This window comes from Topomyia yanbarensis, chromosome 2, assembly GCF_030247195.1.
Source record: "Topomyia yanbarensis strain Yona2022 chromosome 2, ASM3024719v1, whole genome shotgun sequence".
NCBI lineage: Eukaryota > Metazoa > Arthropoda > Insecta > Diptera > Culicidae > Topomyia > Topomyia yanbarensis.
In genome coordinates this window covers 93,934,716-93,959,323 of record NC_080671.1, presented here as the reverse complement: position 1 = coordinate 93,959,323, position 24,608 = coordinate 93,934,716, and the positions used below count along the sequence as shown (strand labels likewise).

The following is a 24,608-nucleotide window of genomic DNA, read 5'->3' as shown; positions in this document are numbered from 1 at the left end:
GCTTCTCCAAGGATAAAAACCTGTTTTAATCCACTTAGCGGTGAAATTATGCCTTTCTCATTTATCCAAACTATGAATTAATGCCTGGTTACGTTCAATATAACATTGTGAAAATGTCTATTACATTCTTATCATACTTGATAAACATATAGAAGTGCACGACTCTCACGAACCTGATAAGCAAAATGTCGACGCTGACATACTTGAAACAAACAAAAATATAATATTTATGTAGCGTAATTAGCGTGAGTTCAATGTTGTCTTCATGTTAACTTCATGGTGGAGACGGGAAGGGGTATAATTAGTAGGATGTGGAGGAAGCGTTGGGAATCACCTAACTTATTTTAATATACGGGGTGGATGAAGGGAATGCAGGAGGGAGGTTGGTCTGAGCGGTGAGTGAAAGAAAGGGGGGGGGGGGTGAGAGATAGGAGGCGGAGGAGTAGATGGAGGGTTCAACACCGAACTTCATATTTTACCTTCCATTTGAGACTAGTTTAGTGAAAATAGGTTCAGTCATCACCGATGTCGCTTTAGATCTGAAATATGCCCGGAACCCGGGACTTCCGGAATTATCGATAGTGGACACTACATTCCAATAATCTTTGATTCGCCATCAGTGATCTAGGCCTGCGAATCGAAGTAATTTGATGTTCATTTCAAAAGATTTTAAACCTATGAGGTATTACGATTGTACCGGTTCATATGAGAAATTCCTATGTGACCGCAATAACCAACCTGTAACTCCGGAACCAAAAAGTCAGAACTGAATGAAATTCAATAGCAGTCATTGGGGATATTATATCTTTCATTTGAAATCAAGCTTGTCAAAATCGGTTAAGGGTTCGCTGGAAAATAGGTGTGACATTAGCTCGGGAACTTGGCGAGTTCCCTGGGGGCATCAAGATCCGTCATAGGTGACCAATGTGGTCAAAACTACTTTGATTGGTCATTAGTGATCTAGACCCGCAAATCCAAGTAATGTTGAACGTATTTGAATATGTATTACATCATTCGGATATCATAGGGTTACCAATTTATATGGGAATTTGCTGTGTGACCGCACTCTTCAATCCGTAACTCCGGAATCGAAAGTCCGATCAACTAAAAATTCAATAGCGTCTTATGGGAGCGTTATACCGTTCATTTGAAACTAATTTTGTGTAAATCGGTTCAGCCATCTCTGAGATAAATGAGTGACATTATTTGACACACACATACATACACAGATACACACGGCCCTATTCTGCGCGGCGTGTGACGTGAGACGACTAATCTCACCTCACTCTACGTGACTTTTCGCACCCGATTCTGAGGGTCGACTCGGGTGAGGTGAGCTTCTCCATTGCGGTTGAATGGGCGTCTCACGTCACCCGAAGTGACTATTCAGAATTGGGTGAGAAAAGTCACGTAGAGTGAGGTGAGATTAGTCGTCTCACGTCACACGCTGCGCAGAATAGGGCCGACAGACTCCTCCCGAAGCAATACTCAACGGTGGTCCCGGGAGGAAAAGGATACGGAGATACAAGAGGTTAAGGTTTAGTCGGTAGGCTTGCTGGAGAAAGAGCTGCAGCAAGAATCCGACAGTACCACGGCCAAGTCGGTAGTGGTCTCTTTTGAAGATTCCCCTTCGATAAAAAAAAGTGCAGACTTTTGCCGATCTCGACGAACTGAATCGAATGGGATATGACATTCGGTTGAAAAGTCGATTTTTACAGTGATTGCGTAGCCTTTCTTTATATGAGAAAGGCAAAAAAACTAAAATGATATAGAAAGAGAGATATATGAGTGAAGTGTATGACCACACAGTATGGTTCAACGGATATGAAACGGTAACATGGCTAGCTTTTGTGATATGTTCGCCAACTTAGACATTCGGCCCTATTCTGCGCGGCGTGTGACGTGAGACGACTAATCGCACCTCACCCTACGTGACTTTTCTCACCCAATTCTGAAGAGTCACTTCGGGTGACGTGAGACGCCCATTTAACCGCAATGGGGAATCTCACCTCACCCGAGTCGACTCTCAGAATAGCGTCAGAAAAGTCACGTATAGTGAGGTGAGATTAGTCGTCTCACGTCACACGCCGTGCAGAATAGGGCCGATTATTTAGGACTTTTAACTCTGTTATATTTAGTGACTTTAAACAGGCATCGAGCAGATCAGGGGCCCTATTCTCACAGTCACCTCACTTAGGGACTAGAAGAAAATTTTGCTCTACGGCCCTATTCTGCGCGGCGTGTGACGTGAGATGACTAATCTCACATCACTTTACGTGACTTTTCTCACCCTATTCTGAGAGTCAACTCGGGTGATGTGAGATTCCCCATTGCGGTTAAACGGGTGTCTCACGTCACCCGAAGTGACTCTTCAGAATTGGGTGAGAAAAGTCACTTAGAGTGAGGTGAGATTAGTCATCTCACGTCACACGCCGCGCAGAATAGGGCCGCTAGTCACTAAGTGACGTGACTGTGAGAATAGGGCCCCAGTAATCCTTTTTGCCTTTCTCATATAAAGAAAGGCTATGCAATCACTCCAAAAATCGATTTTCCTACCAACACCCGGAGGGCCGAGTGTCATATACCATTCGATTCAGTTCGTCGAGATCGCAAAATGTCTGTGAGTGTGTGCGTATGTATGTGTGTGTCAAATAATGTCAATCAATTTTCTCAGAGATAACTGAACCGATATTCACAAAATTAGTTTCAAATTAACGGTATAACGCTCCCATAAGACGCTATTGAATTGTTTGGATTGTATGTCGTTTCCCGGAATACCATTTCCCGGAAAACCATTTTCCGGAATGCCATTTCCCAGAAAACCATTTCCCGGAATGTATTATTTCCCGGAATGTCTCATTTCCCGGAATATCGTTTCTCGGAATGTACCATTTCGCGAAATACTATTTTCCGGAATGTACCAATTCCCGGAATACCATTTCCCGGGACGTACTTTTTCTCGGCAATTTGTTATACTATTGAAATCTGAAGTACTTTGAGAACATTTGCATTTAGAACTATGTTGCTACTCAAATATTTGTTTGGTTCCCTTGTCTTTGCTCGCTGATCATGTTAGGGAATTTAAAAAAAAACTAATTCTCATGCATATATAATTTTATTTGAAATCATTATCAATCAATCGAAGGTCCAGAAAATAGCTTATGCTAAAAGAAGGCGATATCAAAGTCGTAATTTAATTCAAAATGAATAGCATTTCAAAAATATATTACGAAAATTTTTATTTATTGTATTGAAATCAATAAAATTCTAAAATTATTTCCATTGATTTGCTATTGTTCCAAAGAAGGCTAATTCACATAGAAATTTTTAATACGAAGTGAAATTTAAAATAACTGAAGGCGTTTTCAATGCACTGTTACTGTAAACAAATATTAGTGCGAATAAAAATCAATAAAAGTCCAAGAGTATTTTCAGAGAACCTTCGTATAGATAAAAATAACATTCTACATAAAAATCCAAAGAAGATTGCATAATTTTAAGAAGGCAGCATCTCAGACAGATACATTCACAATCTATAAAATTTCAAAGGTTCCAAAAATATTTATAACTGAATTTTAGGAAATATTTATATTTTTTCGTCATCTTTTACCTAATCTTCATAAAAATCAATCAACGTATTCAGGGCATTTTAAGAGTACTAATGATTGGTTATAATAAAAATGTTGCCAGCGTTGTGGAAAACACTGCCTTTTCAATTACAAAGATGGCTGCATTTCAAGGCGTTCTAAATTGATCGTTACGAATTTAAACCATTATAGAGTACGGTATAAGCATATTTTTATTTGCGTAATAAGGAGATGAATCAAGATCCCAAAATGGGATTCATAATACGACTTATGCAGCACAAAAATATTAATTTTAAGTAATTTGTTCAGCATTTTCCCGTCAGCACGTTTTTTTTAATCCGAGCCTGAAGTCTATCTCCTGTAATGTTTGACCTAGTGTCAAAAACTAAAGTTTTTTTTGATTCCTTAGAACGATAGAAAGTGACTTACGTAGGATTTTTTCGCTATTTTAATTTTACGCGAAACGCTGAAAATATCATTTTTATTCCCTACACGGTTTTTTTAAATCCTCCCAAGTTTCTTCTTGGTTCAAAACCAAAAGCCGTCCGTAAGCTGTTCATATACTGCCCATAACAGCATAAGAGTCCCATGTTGAAAAACAGCAATCCGAGAAAAACGCTGTTCAAGATTGTCCCATCCATTGAACCAAATGGATGGGACAACCATGCTTTGGTATTTTTTTTGATATTTGCTGAACAAACCCGATAATCTTATTTGTGCAGTGTGATTTAGTGGTGATACAGAATACAATTCAACGGATAACTCATTTTCGACAAAAATCCACATGGGACTCTTATGCGTTTATGGGCAGTATAATGATTAATTAAAATAATTTTTCCTAACATCGCGGAATCGAAAAGATTAAATCTTTAAAATGACAGTTTTGCAAGCTTATCGCTATCCTGTTTTTTACCGCAATAACCACTCGATAAAAAAAAATTAAAAATATTTTCAAACAACTTTTCATGTTCTAAAGTAGGTAAAATCTCCTAGAACACAATTAGCTGCATAGCCGTTCTTCTAAAAATAAGTTTGGTCGGCGAGGTACGAGATTTTTTTTTATTTTCCGGGAAATGGTATTCCGCGAAATGGTTTTTCCGGGAAATGATACATTCCGGGAAATAGTTTTCCGGGAAATGATACATTCCGGGAAATGGTACATTCCGGGAAACGATATTCCGGGATATGGTACATTCCGGGAAATAGTTTTCCGGGAAATGGAATTCCGGGGAATGGTATTCCGGGAAATGACGTACAACCAATTGTTTGAATTTAGTTGATCGGACACACAACAAATTCCCATATAAACTGGTAACCCTATGATGTCCGATTAATGTAATACATATTCAAATACATTCAACATGACTTGGATTTGCAGGTCTAGATCACTAACGACCAATCAAAGTAGTTTTGACAACCAGGTGATCCACTACGCCATTGTTCGGCGGAATTGCATTATAACGGGGAGAGTGGAGAGTGGCAAGCGGAAATGGAATACAAAGGACTTTTACTAGGACCTTTTTGGAACAGCTTCGTGCTGACAGCCTCGCTCCAATTTCGACGAGGACCTGCCCGGCATTTTGGTGGAACGAAAGGCTCAGCATTCTCCGTGCTACCTACCTAAAAGACATATGAAGCGTTCAGAAAGCAAGATCTGAGGTAGTCAGAGAAGATTGTGAGACATTCCGGCCGGCTAGAACCACTTTTATACGCGAGATAGTCCTTAGTAAGTCCACCTGCTACAAGAAGCTGTGCAGAGAAGGGACAACGCTTACCATGTCGTGAAGGTCAATATCAAGGGTCCAACGAAATGTTCGCTGAAAAATTGAAAATTACGTTGAGGATCATTTCCAGAAGCACGACCCAACCGCATGATCGCCTACACCGTGCGTTGATGCAGACGGTGGAAATGCTGGTGATAATCGAGTCTCCTACGACGAGCTCCCAATAGTGACGAAAGGGCTGAAAGTGAAAAAAGCTCCCCGTCCGGACGGTTTCCCCAAAGTGGCACTGAAAACCACGATCCTGGCGTTTCCGGATATGTTCAGGATAGTTCTTCAGAAATACCTGAACGAAGAGGCTTCTTCCCGGACAGATGTAAGATCCAGAAGCTGATGTTGCTGCCAAAACCAGGGAAGGAGATCCAGCATCGTATCGGCCTATAGGCCTGCTGGACACTCTTGATAAACTTCTGGAAAGGGTCATCCTCAACAGGTTGACGAACTACGCTGAAAGTGAGAATAGACTATAATAGTCAAATTGACTCATTACTATTGACACTTGAACATTTTTCTGTTCGGGAAATAAAAAACGACTACAAGATACATATTCTGATGTTTATTGAGTTTGGATACGCTTATACTTTTTTATAATACATTCGCAGTAGCACATTGCATTAGCTAACACCCAGGCAACAATTATAATTTATATATTTGCAATAAGCAATAACATCTGATTTGAATTGTTACACAATTAATAAGTTTTCAAAATACATCTAACATGAAGCGTAGCTTGATAGGTAATTATTCTGTGTGGAAACTCTATTTTGGATCCAATTGGACAACTGTCTGTTCTGAACAAAATTGACATGCTGTTATAAAATTCGGATTTCTCTCTGCCAATCTATTACTCTCAGTTTACCTATAGCTCTCACCTGCTTTCGAATAATGGTTATGTTTAAGTTTGTTTGGGTAGATTTCACGTACTTTTACGAAATATGTACACTGTACTATTCTGTATGTTTTGCTATAGCAATATGTACAGTCACTGGCCAATATTATTATACTTAAAATAAATTGAATCTTCTCTTGAATTTCATCCTTTTTTGCGCTAATTCTCAACAGAACTTCTATAGTCTTACTTTTGGTATTATTTTATGTAGTTTTTTTTGAGGACTCAACACGTTCAAACATAAATGGCGGCAGTGTAAAATATGAAAACTTTAAATAAACGAATAAAACTCAAACTCAGTGAAAGCGTCATATCGTGCAAAATACATATTACGTCGTAATTAAATTATAAATAGTACTTAGAAACTGATCAGTGTAAGTTATTGTTGATCCTTAGCATTTCATGATGCAATTGTATGAAACTTTCTTGATTTATGGGAATACTACTGCCGTTATCAGCATATTTGTCCCATGTTCTATTGGATTCCCTATATACATAGGACAGTTATGCGTAGAACAGCAGACTACAATTTTTAGAATGGGTATACGACATTACTCTTATAATAAAACTGATTTGCTTGTTTTAACTACAACTATCAAGCAATAAACGTGTATTGTAGATAAAACAACTGATTTTTTTCAGCTTATGTATAATAATGTAGCCAGTGACTGTAGTTTTCTTGACCCATATACTTCCTATAATCGCAGATCATTCTCATGTAGTTAGGGAATCTCTTAGAACATGGGACAAATATGCGATTATAAGTAGTATACTGTTGATATGCACAACGTTAAATGTTATCAATACTAGGGAAGATAAGAGCATTAACTTCGTTCTGGAGTCTCCATGAACTACCTTTTTAAAAGTTGCACGTAAATGAGCTAACAAAGTGTTACAAAAAACTTCTTTGCTTTATTTTGTGTCCATTTATTGCCATTTTGGGCCTTGGGGAACCAACACGCATTTTACTACCATAAGCTATGTAACAGTTTTATTTTATTAATGATACCACGCCTCAAATAGTTATATAATGACAAGTAACTTTCAATGTTGCAGTGCATATACCTCACCTGCGCTGAGTAAGTTCGAGTTCAGTTCTGGCGATTAGAAGCTGAGAGATTCACCCAAAATACTTGTACAGGAATTGCGACGGTTGTATACCATTCCCCCGAAAGCCATTTCCCAGAAAGCCATTCCCCAGAATTCCCTTCCCCAGAATGTACCATTCCCCAGAAAGACATTTCCCAGAATATGCTAATCCCTAGAAAACCATTATCCAGAATGCCCCATTCTCCAGAAAGTCATTCCCCAGAATGCCCCATTCCCCAGAAAACTTATGGTTTTTATTCATTATTTGTGGTTAGGTTAAGGTTTGCGCATACGTAATTAAAAGAACTTATGCGGTGTTAAGCTGCTGAGGATGTGCCGTCGAGAGCGGCGGCCTCTCGCAAGCAAACCTGTTATCCTCTCGTAAAACCTGTTTACTCGAACATAGGAGTTGGATCCTTCTTTCAAACATGAGCAGTTCTTTGAATTTGTACGCCAAGTAACTCTTGCACGCAAACTTGTGATCTTTTCGTCTGCCCGGTTTATTCAAACATATATGTTGATTCCTTCTTTGGAGCTTTGGTTAAATCCATATTAAAATCGAAATGAATGCATATTTTTACAAATGGTTTCGTGGGTTTTAGAGCATTTATCTTTCTTTTGTAAGAATGTTTCGTACGCAAATGTACGATTGCTCGGTTTACTCAAACAGGTTGCACTAAATACATTCGAAAGTATTTTCATACCTTACGCCAAATGGTACTTTTACCACAGAGTTAGACATAATACTCGACAACAATTATTCGTCAATGTTAGCGATCATTTTGAATTGAATATATTATTAGTTGGGACTGTTATCGCATTTGCGATTATGGCGCTACTGACATATGTGCAAGTATACGGGGGATATACCAATTGCTCCTGGGCCTGTGGGTTGAGTAATTTGTAAATGAGTGGTTGGAAGCATGTATAAAAGGTGTCTGGTGTTTTGGTCGAACTGGTGCAACGATATTTTTGCGAGGAGCCGCCGCTTTCGACGGCTTATCCGTACCAGCATCATGCATTGACTTAGGTAATGTACAAAGTTTTTGTTTCGCCTTACTTACATAACACTGTTTCATTCTTTTAGATCCTAGGAAGGTGGCTACCGCTTTCTATGGTTTCTGTTGAATGGCACTGAAAAGCACACCTGTACTGAATTTTGCGATTTGTCCTATATTGCTATTGTCTAATGCTGCTACCAGTGCACTTTTCGAGGGGAGCAATATGGGCAACATACTGAAAAAATGTTTTGATTTTCATCAAAAAAATTTCCCACTTCAAAAAAAATGTCTGGGAAATGGTTATAACTGTGGAATGAACTTATGAGCATTGGTTCATTCTGGATATGGTTTTCTGGAGAATAGTTCTTTCTGGGGAAAACACTTCGGTATCTTACTTTCTGTGGAATGGTTTTTCGGGAAAGTCAGCTATTCTTTATTTAAATTCGGAATATATAATGTCATCCTACCTTCCGGTTTCAACACAACGCAAATCATTTGAAATGTGACCGAATCGAAGAATGTCGTTCGATGGAAGTGGGTGTGTCTAGGGGCAGATCACTCTAGCAATGTATAACAAATTTGCATCAAATTAGAAAAATGCATTTAATTTCTATTTTTGCATCAACTTTGCACTCCCTCGCAGAAAAGTTTGTTCAACAAACGTCCTACGCTGATACAAGTTGTTCGACGTTTTTTGGAATGTAAGGCTAGTTTTTTCGTAGCGTTTTGACGTCTTGCACGCAACGCAAAAGACATTGCAAGCAAAGCAAAATACATTATGAATTTCTATTTTGATGGAAATAAATGCATTTAATTTCGCTGATTTTTAAAAATACATCACAAGTGATCTGCCTCTTGGAACGAGTAGTACGTTTGAAAAGATCAAATCAATAAAAAAAAAAAAGTTAAACTTTTCTGGGGAATGACTTTCTGGGAGATGGTGTATTCTGGGGTATGGAATTCTGGGGAATGGTACATTCTGGGAAATGACTTTCTGGGGAATAGTATATTCTGGGGGATGATATTCTGGGGAGTGGAATTCTGGGGAATGGCCTTCTGGGGAATGATTTTCGGGGGAATAGTATACAATCATTGCGACCATACTTTTTGGGCTGTTGAGTTTTCCTATTGAAATCTTTGCACTAAAAAAAACTAGTATAAGTATAGATACAAACAGATATTTACAACATCGATTAGAGCCATCTTTTAATATCTATAACTTACGTCTAGAAATGCTCCAACTCATGTTCAAGTAATAATCGTGGGCAATATATTACAAATAATAAAGCTTATGCGTCAGAAGGTTGTAGAAATGTAGTATTAAGATGCTTTCGGAATCTTTTGATCATTTTGTTCAGTCGATCCATCATTTTTTTCGGATCAGTTCGAAGCAACTTTTCAAGAGCACCTTCGATATGAAACGATTGTAGACTCAACAAATTGGATCTCTGTACACCTTAAGTTTCTTCGTTCAGTCTTTATTACCAAAACAGAATAACCTATTCGAATTTGAGTTTGATACCAACAAGAATGCCAAAAGTTTAAATAGCGTTTCTCAAGAAAGTGTAATATCTGAAATTTCTTTTCAACGTCAACTCAACATTAGACGAGAATTTACAGCACAAAACAAAATTTATTCATCTTTTTTTAACCAGTATAGAAACTACCAAAAATGATTCCCAAACTAGGGAAATGGTTCTAAATGTTAAGTTTTAAAATGTGCTTCTCTGCAACTATTTTTCTATTTTGATTTAGTTCACTGGTATTATTGTTTTTCTCTTTAGCTTTAGTTTCGGTCGCAAAAATAACTAACAAACATAAAAAACAAAAGATCAACAAACCTTCCTTCTTCACTGTTCCCTTCTGGACCGTTCCAGAACAGCTTGAAAATCCGCATCAAACGCATCGTCCTTGGAATAGTCGTCGTTAAACTTGGTGACCGGTGGGGGTGTAGGAACGGCACGTTTTCCTTCCTTAGTTCGCTTCAAACTGTTGTTATTTTTCAGGTTATTGCTAATATTACTAAACACTTCAAAATTAGCGAAATCGAGTGAGTCAGAGAACGTTGCCTTAGTAGCACCTTTCTTCCCTCCCATCGCACCACGGTGGTTGTTGTTGTTGTTGGTCGGAAAGTCCCTTATTTCACTAAATTTATCCTCAACACTAGTGAACTCATCCTCGAACGGGCTTACCTTGGCGGCTGCACCGAAAAGCGTGTCCTTGGATGACTTCGTACTAGTCGTGTTTTCCGTGGCACCGAAAGCTTTGAACAGCAGATCTTGTTGGGCTGTGACATGTAAGGCATTTTTACTGAAATTATCATTGAAGGCATCAAACGGATCGCCGGTCGACGGTTTTTTCGGGTCACTGCCGGTGCTAGGTTTGAAACCGGTGCTGCTACTATTGAAAAGAAAGTTGTTATTCCGTGCGTCACAGAACAAATCATCCAACTCTTTGCCCGTTGTCGATTTTTTCGGACTAGCGGATCGGTTGATACTTAATGTGTTCGAATCAGAGGAGAATGGGTCTGTAATAGAGACGGGAATTGAGTTTCATTTACAAAAAAAGCGTTTTCGATATGATAGTGGATGGAAGGGAACGACAAATAGCATCATGGATTCCCTAGACTTACCAGACATTTTTTCTGTATTTTAAAGCACAAAGACCAGAAGTCTGTCTCAAGCGTTAAGGTTGTGTTAAAATTAACGCCTTATTCAAAGTTAATTAGGAAATTGTCACCACAGGTGCTCTACTGAGTTTGATTTAATTGACTGCTGATTGCATAGAGATTTAAAAATGACCGAAATAGTTGTACTAATTGGGATTAGTTATCCTCCAGGGAGAGATATGTGGAGGCACCATCTTGAGCTACCGAAACCTCTAATTGCTGATCCCTGTTGAATATGACGCACCCCTCCAGACCAATGTTGTCAACATATTAGTTTTGTTTCGGTTGTGTCCAAAACTTTTGTTTTGGATTTGATTAAAATATTCTAAATGAACCAATTTCAGTCGACTTCTGGTAGCGAAGAGAATGCATACAAAAATGACAAGAAATTTATACATGCCATTTATTTTACGTTTGTCGAACATCCTTTGACAGAAAATAGGCGGATCCAACAATGCAACAAAATTATAGCTAGTCGCTTAAATAGTATACTTCCATCAAGGGTAAGCAAATACCTAATTTCATAAAATCAATCGTTTTCATTATTTATAGTGATTGTACATTCTAGGGAATTTAAAACAGAATTGTTGAGAATATTTCCTATCAGATAGAGCCGAAAACTAGTTATTACATATATTACAACGGCAGTTATTCACATTCAAGAACTCAGAAAGTATTCCTGCCGATTTATTTTTAAAACGGGTGCCTAATATGGAAACGCTAGAAGTATTCTACTTTAAAATTGTATCAGATTTAGAAAGAGAGATACGTCAAATTATTGATACGTCACGAAAAAATGTAGCTTATATCAGAGGGTAGGATTTCTATTCCCCGTAAAGTGCGCGTAAATTACCTTTGGTATTCATCCAACACTTTTCGCTCATTCAGTAACTGATATAATGTAAATGTTACTTAATAAACTAACTACGATAAGTCAACCCACATCCCCTGTTGACACTTTAATCCATGAAGGCCACCAACTCTAAGAAGAACACGACTCGTAGTTCGTCAGGAATGCCCAGTAAAATTATCAAAATACCACCTACCTTCAGTACTCGTTCCATCGGCGTCATCGTCCGCGAATGGATCAGCGATGTTGAAGGGGTCCTCGTAGCGATAATCCTTGAAGGGATCCTCGACAAAATCGACCGCTGTCGTCCCGGAGACAGCAGTTTTCGTAGGTTCACTCCCCACACTAGGCACTGGCGAGGATGACATGCGCGAACTCGACATGGTGGTTGTGATGTTAGAAGCACCCAACAAAACGGGCAACGGAGATGGTCCTCCTAAGCCACGGCCAGCCACTGGCGATGGTGATAGAACCAAGGTCGGTGTGAAGACAGAGGATACTTGCAGGGGGTTTGGTGGAACGGCAGGTTTAAGGTTCTGTTGGGAGTAATGGTTTGGTAGGGTTCGATGCGGTGTAATTTTGTGTGTGATTCAACAAAAATAAATAAAAAATAAACAGATTAGAAAGAAATCATGACAAGGAAAAGAATCGAAACAAAAGTATTCACGAATACGCTACGTTCCGTTTTCGTGAATGCTCCTTTTGTGTTGGCACAAAACAATACGAAATTATATGAAAACAAATTGTAATGGGAAAATTAAACGTATATTGCGAAAAGTAATGAATCGAATATTAGTGATTGTGTACACTTAAAATAGGATTATGGCTGTGTAAAGTCAACCACTCTTATTCTTGTTTACGACGGATGCGAGATTCGTATTCGTACGAATCATGAATTCGTCGTAAACAAGCATAGTTTTCCAAGCCAAAGTGCATACAAGTGGATGTGTTGTCGGTTCCATGATGGGTTATAATGTACAAGCTACGTACTTGTTTGGTTTGAAAAATAACCGTTCGTGTTAGGACTACTGAAAAAAATAACCTAATTAAAATATTGCATTGCACAAGTACCGTCGTTCTTTCCTGTCACACTTAATTTGCAGAATTGTTTCTAGATCACAAAATTATATCGAAAAGGTAAACCATTGTAGGGTAAGGTGGGGCAAATCCGACCGTTGGGTAAACCCGACCCCCCTCTGTTATCGAAAATCGGAAGCACTAAGCAAACTAATAGCAATGTTGTCGTGTAGAGCATCGAAAATAATCATAATGGTGGTATGACAGCATTTTATTAGTCTACATTGAGATGCTCAAACGACAATAAGTGTGTTTTAACAAATTTTGATTTGATTTTTGTGCATCATTGACTACTGAATATTTCTGATTGTTCAAGTGATTGCATGAAAAATGTAAGTAGATTTAAATTCTTTGATTAAAGTCCTACAAAGTGCATAGATGAATTTAGTCCAACTTGTTTCATATTTTTTTTAATTGCATCGTAATGAAAAATAACGCGGTGGGGCAAATCCGACCTCTAAATAGTGGGGTAAATCCGACCGCATTTTTTGCTAAGAAAATGTTTATTTGTCAAATTAAAATATATTTTTATTGTTATTATTTATTAATTATTTGTACAATGGTTCATAATTACAAACGAAAGACACAAAAACGTGATGAATATAGTATTCGTCGAGTAATTGCTCCAATGCAAGCGGAAATATCTTTACGTGCAACTGCTCGTGATCTTGACATTCCAAGATTGACATTGAATTCAATTTTCTTCGTGTTACAATTCAATAACATAACATTTATTGATTTATCATTGAAAACCCATAAAATTTGGGTAATATCTGTACTAAATCAACCAAAAACATAGGCGGTCGGGTTTACCCCACCATTTTTGAAAACCGAAAAAATGAACGTTTTCGTAAAACACTTGTGTCTCAAAATGTTCCCAAGATTCAATATATGTATAGAAAGTTGCCCAGAGTCTAATCTTTAATTTGGTATTAAAAACAACTTGATCCGATGTAAAATGAGCATATTAGAGCCAAAACCATTTACCAGGTCGGATTTGCCCCACCTTACCCTACCTCTAAAGAGAGAACACGAATTCTCAGCGGAAAGAAGTTAATCATTTTTGGCACAGTTTTTCTATGAAGCGTGCGGCCATAATACCATATGTACATGGGACAATCATGCGTAGAGCGCAAGTGTATTGTCTATATCCTGTGAATTTTGAAGTTGTGTGTGTTGTAGCGGTACAGATTAGAGTGTAGAGTTAAAAAATTCGATCGTACTTTGGTAAAAATACTGAATATCTGTAATTCAACCATCTCAACAGTATTGTAATGCTTAAGGATCAATTGACATTGGATCACTAGCATGGAGCTGTAACCTCTTTCGTTGGTTAGGCTGCTACCCCGCTCCACGGCTCAAGCGTTAAAGCGAAGACTCCATATCAAGAAGACTGGCAACTCTGTCCAGAATCCGGAGACAGTAACAGCAACGCCACTTGCGGGTAAAGGTGGTACTTTCCATAGTGATGCACACACACATATACATTTTTACATAAAGCTTCCTCCCTTCTTCCAATAGAGGCGCTGTAACCTCTGTCGCCTCTCGTTTGTATGGGGGAAGGAAAGAGATATCAGTCTTCTTGATATGGAGTCTTCGGTTAAAGCCTCCACCAATAACAACCGGCATTCGTCCGATTAACGAGTCGGTCGGTGTGTTCAGTATCCGATTGTACAGTTCTGGTGTCCACTAGGGTGGCACAAATTTTAGAATTCAGTAGAACCGATTTAAAACTACTCGCTATACGACCTCATTCAACCATGCAAAATGTTGATTTGATAAGTTGCACTATATTTTAGCACAAGTGGTTTAAAGTTTGTATGTGATTTAATATGGATAAATGATCCACATTATTTAATGTTTCGTAGACACGTTCCTATGTATTCTAAAAATATATGCTATGCTAATTTCGGTAGATACGAGTATCGTGTACAACTTCCCCGAAGAGTGTAATAGGCTGTGACTTCTGGTTCAAAAGTTATTCTCTATACTGTGCTTAATTGTCTAAATCGTTGGTGAAAATTGAATTTATCTGGATACTCTGGCTGATACTTCAATCAAGTTCACCGTGATATGCTAGTCATAAACCGAATTAGGCAGCTATCAACATAGGCGGTTTTATAGTTCAGATGCGAGCGTCATAAACAGACAGTCTGAAGGACATGAGTTCGGTTCTTAATTTTAATATTTAATTTTTTTTGCTGCCTGTAAAGCGGGAACGTTATTATGTAGAATTGTTAGTTTCAAATGAAGTAATAAGGGAGATCGTAACCGTTATTTATGAGTGTTGTTTTATTTTAGTAAATTTATGTTCTAACGTTATATTCACGAAGCTACTCCAATCTTAATCCCTGGATGATTCGTTAAGTTTTGGTTAAAATCAAATCGTGCTTCATGGCCGGAGACACTCTTGCTGGCGTATAGTGGCAGATATTGCCCGGCTTAACTTTAAGTTTACGGCTATAGCAGTTCCAGTTCCAGCTCCACAGGGATGTGGTGAACATCGGTTGCGCTTCAAAATAACGGGAATCTTGCCCGCTTCTGGCTCGTCTCAATTTTAATTTGCTCAATGTATATTATTGTGCAAAAAAAAAAAAAATATATATATATATAAAAATAATTCTATTACACTATTCGATCCCAAGTCCTTTAGATCACATGTTTCGGACGATACCATCTGAACTATATTTCCGCTTTGCACCAACGGTAAAACTGGTGATCACAACAAATATGTCAAGGTTCACTTGATTGAAGGTTCAGATCGCCGGGTAGCCAGAGACAGTACAATTTTCATAACCTTCAGGGCAACGAAAGTTTAATTTTGCAATAACTCATGAACCAGTTGTCATAGCTATGAACTGTCTTTAGAAGAAGTTGTTCTACTTGACTGAATCTATAGAATGTAGCATACAATATATTTTTCAGGTGCATCTGGCGGCATATTTATGAATTTAATGAAAATGTATTACTTTCTCATAGTAAACTCCATACAAACTTAGAATCATTTGTGCTAAAATATGCTCCAACAGATTTGATTCAGATTTGGCGTTAGAGTTCGTTGAAGAAATACGAATTTTTCTAACTTGGTTCTGCGGTATTCAATTTTTTTCATACATCCTCGTGCCACCCTAGTGTCCACCTCTGTCAGCATAACAGCTATATACAAATACACCGTTGATCTAGGACTTGGAGACTTGGTGTGACTTGACTTGGAGGAGCGATACTCGACAGACGCCCGGACAATATGTTCAATATCGTGATAGCTATCGGAGATGTGCATTCAGCGTGTAATAGTTTGACATGAGCCGGGTTGAAATCAGTAGTAACAAGTAAGAAGACAAAAAGAACGGTTGAAGGTAATTTCACTACAAATTCCAACGTTTCAACAGATGATATTACCAAAATGGTTGATGTTTCACAAAGTTACGTCGGGAAGGTCTAGGCAACAGTGAAATTACATACATACAAGGTTCAAAACCGCCATGAACGTCAACCGAAAACCGCCATGAAATTATTGCCAAAATCAGCGCTAAGAAGCTATACACGAAAATTTGGACCACATCAGTTGCTGCGCGATGGATTATGAAACATACGTTACGACTGCATTCCAAAAAATACGGCTACCGGGAACACACGCCGGACAAATTAAGTTCGAAGAGGATTTTTTTGCATAGAAGAATGAATCAGTTCTGTTGACGACGGTGCCGGTGGTTGAGTGGTAAAAGCGTGAACGCCACTCATTCCAGTTGGCCTAGGTTCAATTCCAGCCGAGGTCGTTGAGATTTTTCTGAGGTGAAAAAATCTGTGGTCACGTCTTCTTTCGGAAGGGAAGTAAAGCCATTGGTTTCCGGTCCATGAGTTGATGGATCGATATCTAGTCCAGGTACAGTCGTGATTCGCTGGTTGGACATTTTTTAACTGGACCGCTTTTTAGTTGGACCTCCACTAGTTGGACCATTGTCCACTTAAAAAGCATCTGTACGTCAAAATCTCGTGTCAAATTTACTTTGACAATCAATCTGACAATATTTAGAGATGTGAACTGATGCATTTACACTGCCAACATCTCCTTTGGAGAGTTTTTGACATTTGTCAGTCGGTCCAACTAGCGAATCAAATTCGTTAGTTGGACAAGGCTGTGACCCAACCAGCGAATCACGACTGTAGTGGAATCACCTCTCTGCGGTCGGTAAAGAAGAAGTAGAATCCAACTTCTATACTACAAATATCCTCCTCCCGTTATACTTGTGGAGTGCGCAGTAGTATATACGGCCTCTAGCAAAAGCACGTCTTCGAAAGACCAATTTGCTTCAATGAATTTTTCAGTATTTCTCAACAGAGAACATTCGAAAGTTGGCACTGGGGCAATAGGGGCAAGGGCCGATCCAAAAAAAACATTATCAGCCTGATCTCTTTCAAAAGAATTCTCTGCGGGTCCGCTGATGTCTCGGCCGTACGAGGCTGTAATCGCTGTCGCTAATCTGCCATGATGCTGCAAGTTTTTCGACTTTTTAACCGGAGGGCCGAGTCTTTTTTTTGTTTTGTTAGGGGAAACTTTGCCACGCGACCACTATTCAGGTTATCTTTTATAGCTGCCCCTGTTTGCTTAACATGTTACAAATTACCCGAATCCAATGTACGCCAGTCGTTTAGTAGTTGGTCTCTTGCCCAAGCCGAAAGTTCTAGTTTGATAGCAGAAATAGATGTACGTAGAAATGGTTATGATCCAACAAACCTATTTGATGAACTACGCCTGGCTAATTCGTTGGCCACTTCGTTACCATCGATTCCTTGGTGGCCAGGTACCTAGAATATCATTACTTTATTCCGAGTTGCCAGTTGTTGTAAAGATGTGATGTGAACTAGTTTGGACTCACATTTCGACGACCTCAATGCCAACAGTGCTACTTGGCTGTCCGAGAAGATTGCGATTTTTGTATATCTGTAGTTTCGTTTCCGACAGACCTCCGAGCAGGTGTATATTGCATATACCTCTACCTGGAAAATTGTAGGCCACTTTCCCATTGATATCGCCTCTTTAATTCTTGGTCCGTGGACTCCCGAGCCAGTCAGCTCACCCATTTTAGAACCATCCGTATAGAATGATATTGTGCCTTGAGGTAGTAAGGGACCCCCTACATCCTATATCTGACGATCCATTATGTGGACTAGAGTGCCCAGAAAAATAACGAATTTTTGAAAACTAAATCGGCCCACCCCTGAGTATTGGAGTATTGAGAAGCAAATTGGACAAGTCTAGCTACCGGACCAACGTGCCTGAAGTTTGTATGGGATTTTTTAACAATTTACATGGAGAAAATCCACTAACTCGCATTTTCGCCGCTAGGTGCCACTATATGCATCGTATTATCACTGTAAGTGAAAATAAGATAAATAATTTAATTGCCTACAACTTTGTCGAAGACTGTTAGTCAATCCGGCTTTGGTACAAGAAGTTATTAAACTTTTAACGAAGTGATGTCTGAGTCAGTTTTGCATGGGGCCTAGCAGCGCATAGTTGTGGATCGGTACACGATTACCACCAACTACACATTTTTGTGAGATAATGGTTACATTTAGCTGAATAGTATATTAGGGCATTGCAAAAAAAACTTTTTTTTGAATTCTCAAAGGCCCCCCCTCTCATATTGTGACAAATGTCAAAGTAAGCTCAGATGCCAAATTTCACATCATTTGGACAATTTTAGACCCCCGCCCACTTCGCTTGAAATTTTTTGAAATTGGTACTATGGGAAAATATGGAGGAAAAATACATTAAATGCTCTAACTTTTGAAGTAGCAATCAGAAAATTACAATTTATACCTCTTTTGAAAGGAAATAATCTAAGTATTTGAATGAAGATATATTTGTTTCTTGAAAAATACGGGAAAGTGGGGTACTGGGTCATTTTGGCCCCAAAATCCCCTATTTTTAATGATTTTTCTGCTCCGTGATGCAAATCATACATATTTTGTAATTTTTCTAATGTGAAAAAATCTCAGAAATCGAACGGAATGCTTTTGACCTTAGTTCGAATACGAGAAGTTGGGGTTATAGGGCTTTTTGTCAGTCATATTAAATTTTATCATTTTCTCATGCATATATCTCTATTATTCTTCAATCAATTTTCACAAAATGTAACTTATTGAACGTGTAAAATTCTGAGGAATAGAACAAAAATAAAAACGTTAAAGGTAAAATTCAAAAACATCAAACTTTTTGATATTTACTCTACAAATCTCATTTTTTTCATTATTTATCCTAATACCTCAACTTCCCCTATTTTTCCAGGAATGAAACTTTTCTCATGTGATCCCTAAGCATATTTTACACTAAAAGTAGTCAATTAAATAAGAATTTTGTTGTTAAATGGAGTTAATATGTGCGATTTTATGATAAAAATGTGAAATCAACACTATATGTCAGATAATTTGATGTTCCCGAATTTTACCGGTAACGAATCTATTTTTGTTATAATCCTAAGGATTTTCCACGTTCAACAAGGTATAGTTTATGAAAATCGAGTGAAGAATAATAGAGATATATTGACGAGAAAATGATGAAGTTTAATATGAATGTCTAAAGGCCATTTAACCCCAACTTCTCGTATTCGGACTAAGGTCAAAAGGGTTCCGTTCGATTTTTGAGATTTTTTTACATTAGAAAAACTACAAAATATGTATGATTTTCATCACGGAGCAGAAAAATCATTAAAAATAGAGGATTTTGGGGCCAAAATGACCCAGTACCCCACTTTCCCGTATTTTTCTAGAAACAAATATATCTCCATTCAAATACTAAGATTATTTCCTTCCAAAAGAGGTATAAATTTCAATCTTCTGATTGTTACTTCAAAAGTTATAGCATTTAATGTATTTTTCCTCCATATTTTCCCATAGTACCAATTTCAAAAAATTTCAAGCGAAGTGGGCGGGGGTCTAAAATTGTCCAAATGATGTGAAATTTGGCATCTGAGCTTACTTTGACATTTGTCACAATATGAGAGGGGGGGCCTTTGAGAATTCAAAAAAAATTTTTTTTTGCAATGCCCTAATAGTATATTCACAAGAATTGTAGTACATAATACGAGTTATGTTTTGGTTAGAAAATTTTAGTTCCACCTGTAACCGCATAGAGGGCGCCAACACTAACTTTTCATAGGAGTGAGATAGAATATCGAGATGTTCGGAAGAATTATTTAAAAATGCTTGCTATACAACTTTGTGGAAAACACCTAATCTCTATCTCTTTCTGTTAAAAAGTTAGTGTTGGCGCCCTCTATGCGGTAAAATGTGGAACTAAAATTTTCTAACCAAAACATGACTCGTATTACTTACTATAAATCTTCCGAACATACTATTGACCTAAACCTAACCATTATTTCACAAAAATGTATTGTTCGTTCGAATCAAGTACTGATCCACAATCATGCACTGCATGCAAAACTGACTCAGACATCACTTCGTTAAAAGTTTAATAACTTCTTTTACCAAAGCCGGATTGACTAGCAGTCTTCAACAAATTTGTAGGCAATTAAATTGTCTTTCTTATTTTCACTTACAGTAATACGATGCATATAGTGCCACCTAGCGGCGAAAATGCGAGTTAGTGGGTTTTCTCCATGTAAATTGTCGAAAAATCCCATACAAACTTCAGGCATGTTGGTCCGGTAGCTAGACTTGTCCGATTTGCTTCAAATTTGGTACAAGTACTCCTGGTGGAACCAGGAATCGACTCAGGCATGGGCCGATAGAGGTCATTTTTTTCCTGTCACTCTAATGTGGACCTCATATGAGATATCAAAGTTCGGTTTAGCCTCCATTTTATCCTGAACTGTAGTCAAAACAGGGTTTAGTTTGAGTTCCTTTATTATACTCAGGTGACCATTTAAATCCCCATCAAATAGTGGTTTACCCTTTAGCACTCTCAGAAAACCAAGTCTCGTCTCCCTCATAACATGTTTGGGCAATAAAGGTAAGAGGGCCGAGTCTCTTATACCATTCGATTCAGTTTGTTGAGTTCGGAAAACGTCTGTATGTGTATGTGTCGAATAAATATCAATCATTTTTGTCACCGATGGCTGGACCGATTTCAACGATATTATATTCAAATTAATGGTGTAAGGTCGCTATAGGCTCATTTTTATTTTGATGGGAACTCTAGCTCTGGACTTACAGGTTAAAGAGTGCGGTAATACAACAAATTCCCTTATAAACCGGAATCACCTTGCATTCTAAATGAAGCAAACATGCATAAAATATTTTTTAAATTTCTAGGATTTGCGATCTGGCCCACTAACGCTCAATTAAACCCTCTTTGAGGACTTGGACCATCTACGAAGGAACCGGAAACTTCGAGGATGTGACAAAGTCCATGAATTAAATGCACATCTCTTCCTCCGGGATGGCTGACTCGATTTCCACAAACTTTGTCTAAAATAGAAGCTAAAGTATTTTTTTCATCGTGCATTAAAAAAACCTGCGCATGCCTCATTTTAAAGATGTATGTGTGTAGGATCATGTCTTCTGTTTGACTTTGACATTTGCTTTCCAGTTGTTAAGGTTGGACAGAGAATGCGCAAAATTTGCAAACGAAAAAAGTAGTTTTTTTCCACACCGTATGTCAGATCTTCATAAAAATCAATCAGCGTATGTAGAATGTTGTTACAGTACTGCTGATTGATTTTTATGAAGATCTGACATACGGTGTGGAAAAAAAACAGCTTTTTTCGTTTGCGAATTTTACCCTTTCTCTGCCCAACCTTAAAATTACATAGAAGCAAGAGGAGCAACGGAGCAAAATGTAGCGGGCGCATAGTGAAAATCCAAACTATTCGCACGCCAAGTTGGCGAAATTATTGAATCTGTCAACTTTCATCAACGTAATAAACTGAATTACTCCAAATCGTAACGATAAGCAAAGTAATTCAGCCATAGAACTATCGCGGCGGAAGCTATACATCGTCACTGCTGTGCTATCTTATGACAAGAGCCGTTTTACACATTTCTAGAATAACGATTTTTAAAGTTTGAGATTGAATATCTTGAAACTTATAAATGGTGCAAACAATTCAAAGAAGAAAATTGATGCTTCTATCTATTCTGTATTAATCTCCCATTTAGTACGAAGATCGGTTGACTATATTGAGAGATTTTGCCAAAAATGTAAACAAAAGTCACACTCACGCGTGTCATAAGTGTGTATTGATGACAAAATATATATGACGTGTCTTAATAGTACACGGAAAATTTTCTTAGAAATAAAGCAGCAATTATCAACTTTTATTCATATCTATGGCTTAATTTAATGCGTTTTGAAGGAAATTAGTCAAGGAATCTAAAATAAAATAGTAATTTTTGATTGCAGTTTTGCTAAACATGCTATATTTCCAATTTAAAACTTCAACTACATTTTTCTCACAATTTAAGTATTTTTGAAGTAGAATGCTGCTAACGTTTCAATATATCGGCCCCGTTTCAAAGTTTCTGCTGAGATATTTTCCCAGTCTTCAAATGCGAATAACTTCTGTTGTACTGATCCTAATCGCTATATTGTTGCACTATCTGATCGGAAATATGTGCACATATATTGTATTTGATTCCGTAAAATGTACGATTACTATAAATAACAACAATATTGTATTTTGAGAATGTGGTAATTATCAGCGTTGATTAGTCCGTACAATTCAACCAAGCAGCGAGCGTTGCTAGGACTGCCTCTTTGCCATCCAATGAACCGTGACACACGTATAAAAGCAGCACATAAGAAAAAAAAATCGTCAGTTTGCTTGCTGACTTCGTAGTAGGTAGTTGCTACGTTCCGTCAGCTCGAAGCAATATATTCCATGACTGTCGCCAGGCATCATTTCAATGATGTACAGGAGCGCCAGATTTATGCATACAATGAACACATACCACAGAAAAAACAGAACGCTCTTTCTTTCGGAGCTAAATAAACGAATTTCAAGGCGATGGGGTGGTTGGATGCAAGAGACCGCGCTCTCTTGCTTTTTCAATTATGTGTGGCGTTCTCAAATAAATTCACAACGGCGCGCGCTCCAGCTGCGGAGGAGTGTGCTCGTTTATTAGTTTTCTTCTAGCAAGCGGTAGTGTGGCTGCGATTGGCGTTTTGAAGAAGATTATGTTGGTTTGTTGAGTACTCATAGAAGTTTCTGCTGATGGTTTGATACACGGGGAAAACTGGGAAAACGTTTTACGTATCATCGTATATGTTGCTATAAACACAGTTTTATAACGATCCGCAGAACTAGATTAATTGTATAACATGTGCATAACGGGATTTTCATTTTACTTATTTTGTTTGAGAATTTCACTGCACTACAAGTGAAATGCTCCGTTAAAAGTAATGTCCTGGTACTACATTTGTTGTCGGTTATTATCATGCGTGACAATTGCAGGGTTATTGTGAAGAAACCTGGTTAGTTAAGGTTTGAATATATATATTTTTATAGGACATTCGCCTGAACTCACTAATGCTGACATTCCACGCGCAAGTGCCCTTCTACTGGCTTTGAACTGTGGAGTGAGTTTAACTTCCAGTGAGTCCAAATAGTATTTGTTATCCGATTTGGTCATGCTTTAAAGTGGCCTATTTCTAAAATAAAGCAGCTAGACGAATGCCTTTTGATCCCACTATACATATGTGTAATGAAATATTTAATAATGTGGTTAATAAAAGTAGTACTATCCACTTGAAAAATAATTTCCTACTGGAAACTTGGGAGCAAACCTAGCAGTTGAATTTTGCCACACATGTGTCTCGGGCTGACGTTTGCAAGTTTCGAGGTAGGGCCGAAATTTCATTTGCATAAACGCATCGCAAGTGATGTACGTGTAGGTAATGCATATATATAAATAACAGTAATACCTGATAGCTGAATTTAATGCAACCATGCAGAAGATAGTAAAGATTACAGCATTCGAATTACCAACCTAAGTGTATTCTACTTCACTTCGGTTGTGTCTCTGACATTACCTATCCATCTTTTTTTGGAAATGCTTATGCCATTGTGCCTTATGTGTTTCTCATATATCATATTTTTACACAGGAAAACAAAATTCAAAATTTTTCAAAATTCTGAAAATGCCACTTTGTAGAGATTTTTTAGACAAATAATATGGCATATCTAACTCAGTTCACCCCAAAATGGCGTTTGTCATAAGATAGCACAACAGCGACGACATGAAAATGCCAACGAATGATCATTGCGTGGTACAGGATGACGAAGCCTACGCCAAGACACTGGACTGGAAGAGGAAAGGTGGCAGAGATTTTCAAACACATTACGCTGTCGAAGTTTGCAAAGGAGAATCTCGTCTGGTCATTTGTTCTTGCGACTCTATGAGCGACATTTACATAGCAGCCGGGACCATCAATTAGGAAATTTATGTGCAGAAGTGCGTGGAAAAACGTCTGTTGCCTTTCTTTAAGCAACGCAGCAGTTTCGTTCTGTTTTGGTGGCATCTTGGCATTACGGAAAAAAGGTCATGGAGTACTGCGAACGATGCTGGTTGATTTGACCGAATGAGTCTAGCTTCCCCTGAATGCTACAAAGTTAGCTTCTATGTCATGCACTACTGTATAATAGACCTCTCCACATTTTGAAAAAGTTTTGAATTATACATGGGTCAGCTCGAATTTTTGT

At 38.0% G+C, this 24,608-nt stretch overlaps 1 protein-coding gene across 3 annotated transcripts in view; it reads right to left on the bottom strand.

The window, feature by feature from the left end:
- Positions 1 to 5,909: 5,909 nt before the first annotated feature.
- Positions 5,910 to 24,608, bottom strand: part of LOC131678854 (epidermal growth factor receptor substrate 15-like 1) — a 60,968-nt gene continuing 42,269 nt past the window's right edge. For all 3 annotated transcript variants that reach the window (XM_058959263.1, XM_058959261.1, XM_058959264.1), the window contains 2 exons: positions 12,062 to 12,401; positions 5,910 to 10,874 (listed from right to left, as the gene is read on the bottom strand). In XM_058959263.1, coding sequence (XP_058815246.1) covers positions 10,198 to 10,874; positions 12,062 to 12,401 — 1,017 coding nt within the window. In that variant the 3' untranslated portion in view covers positions 5,910 to 10,197. The remainder of the gene's footprint in view (positions 10,875 to 12,061; positions 12,402 to 24,608) is intronic.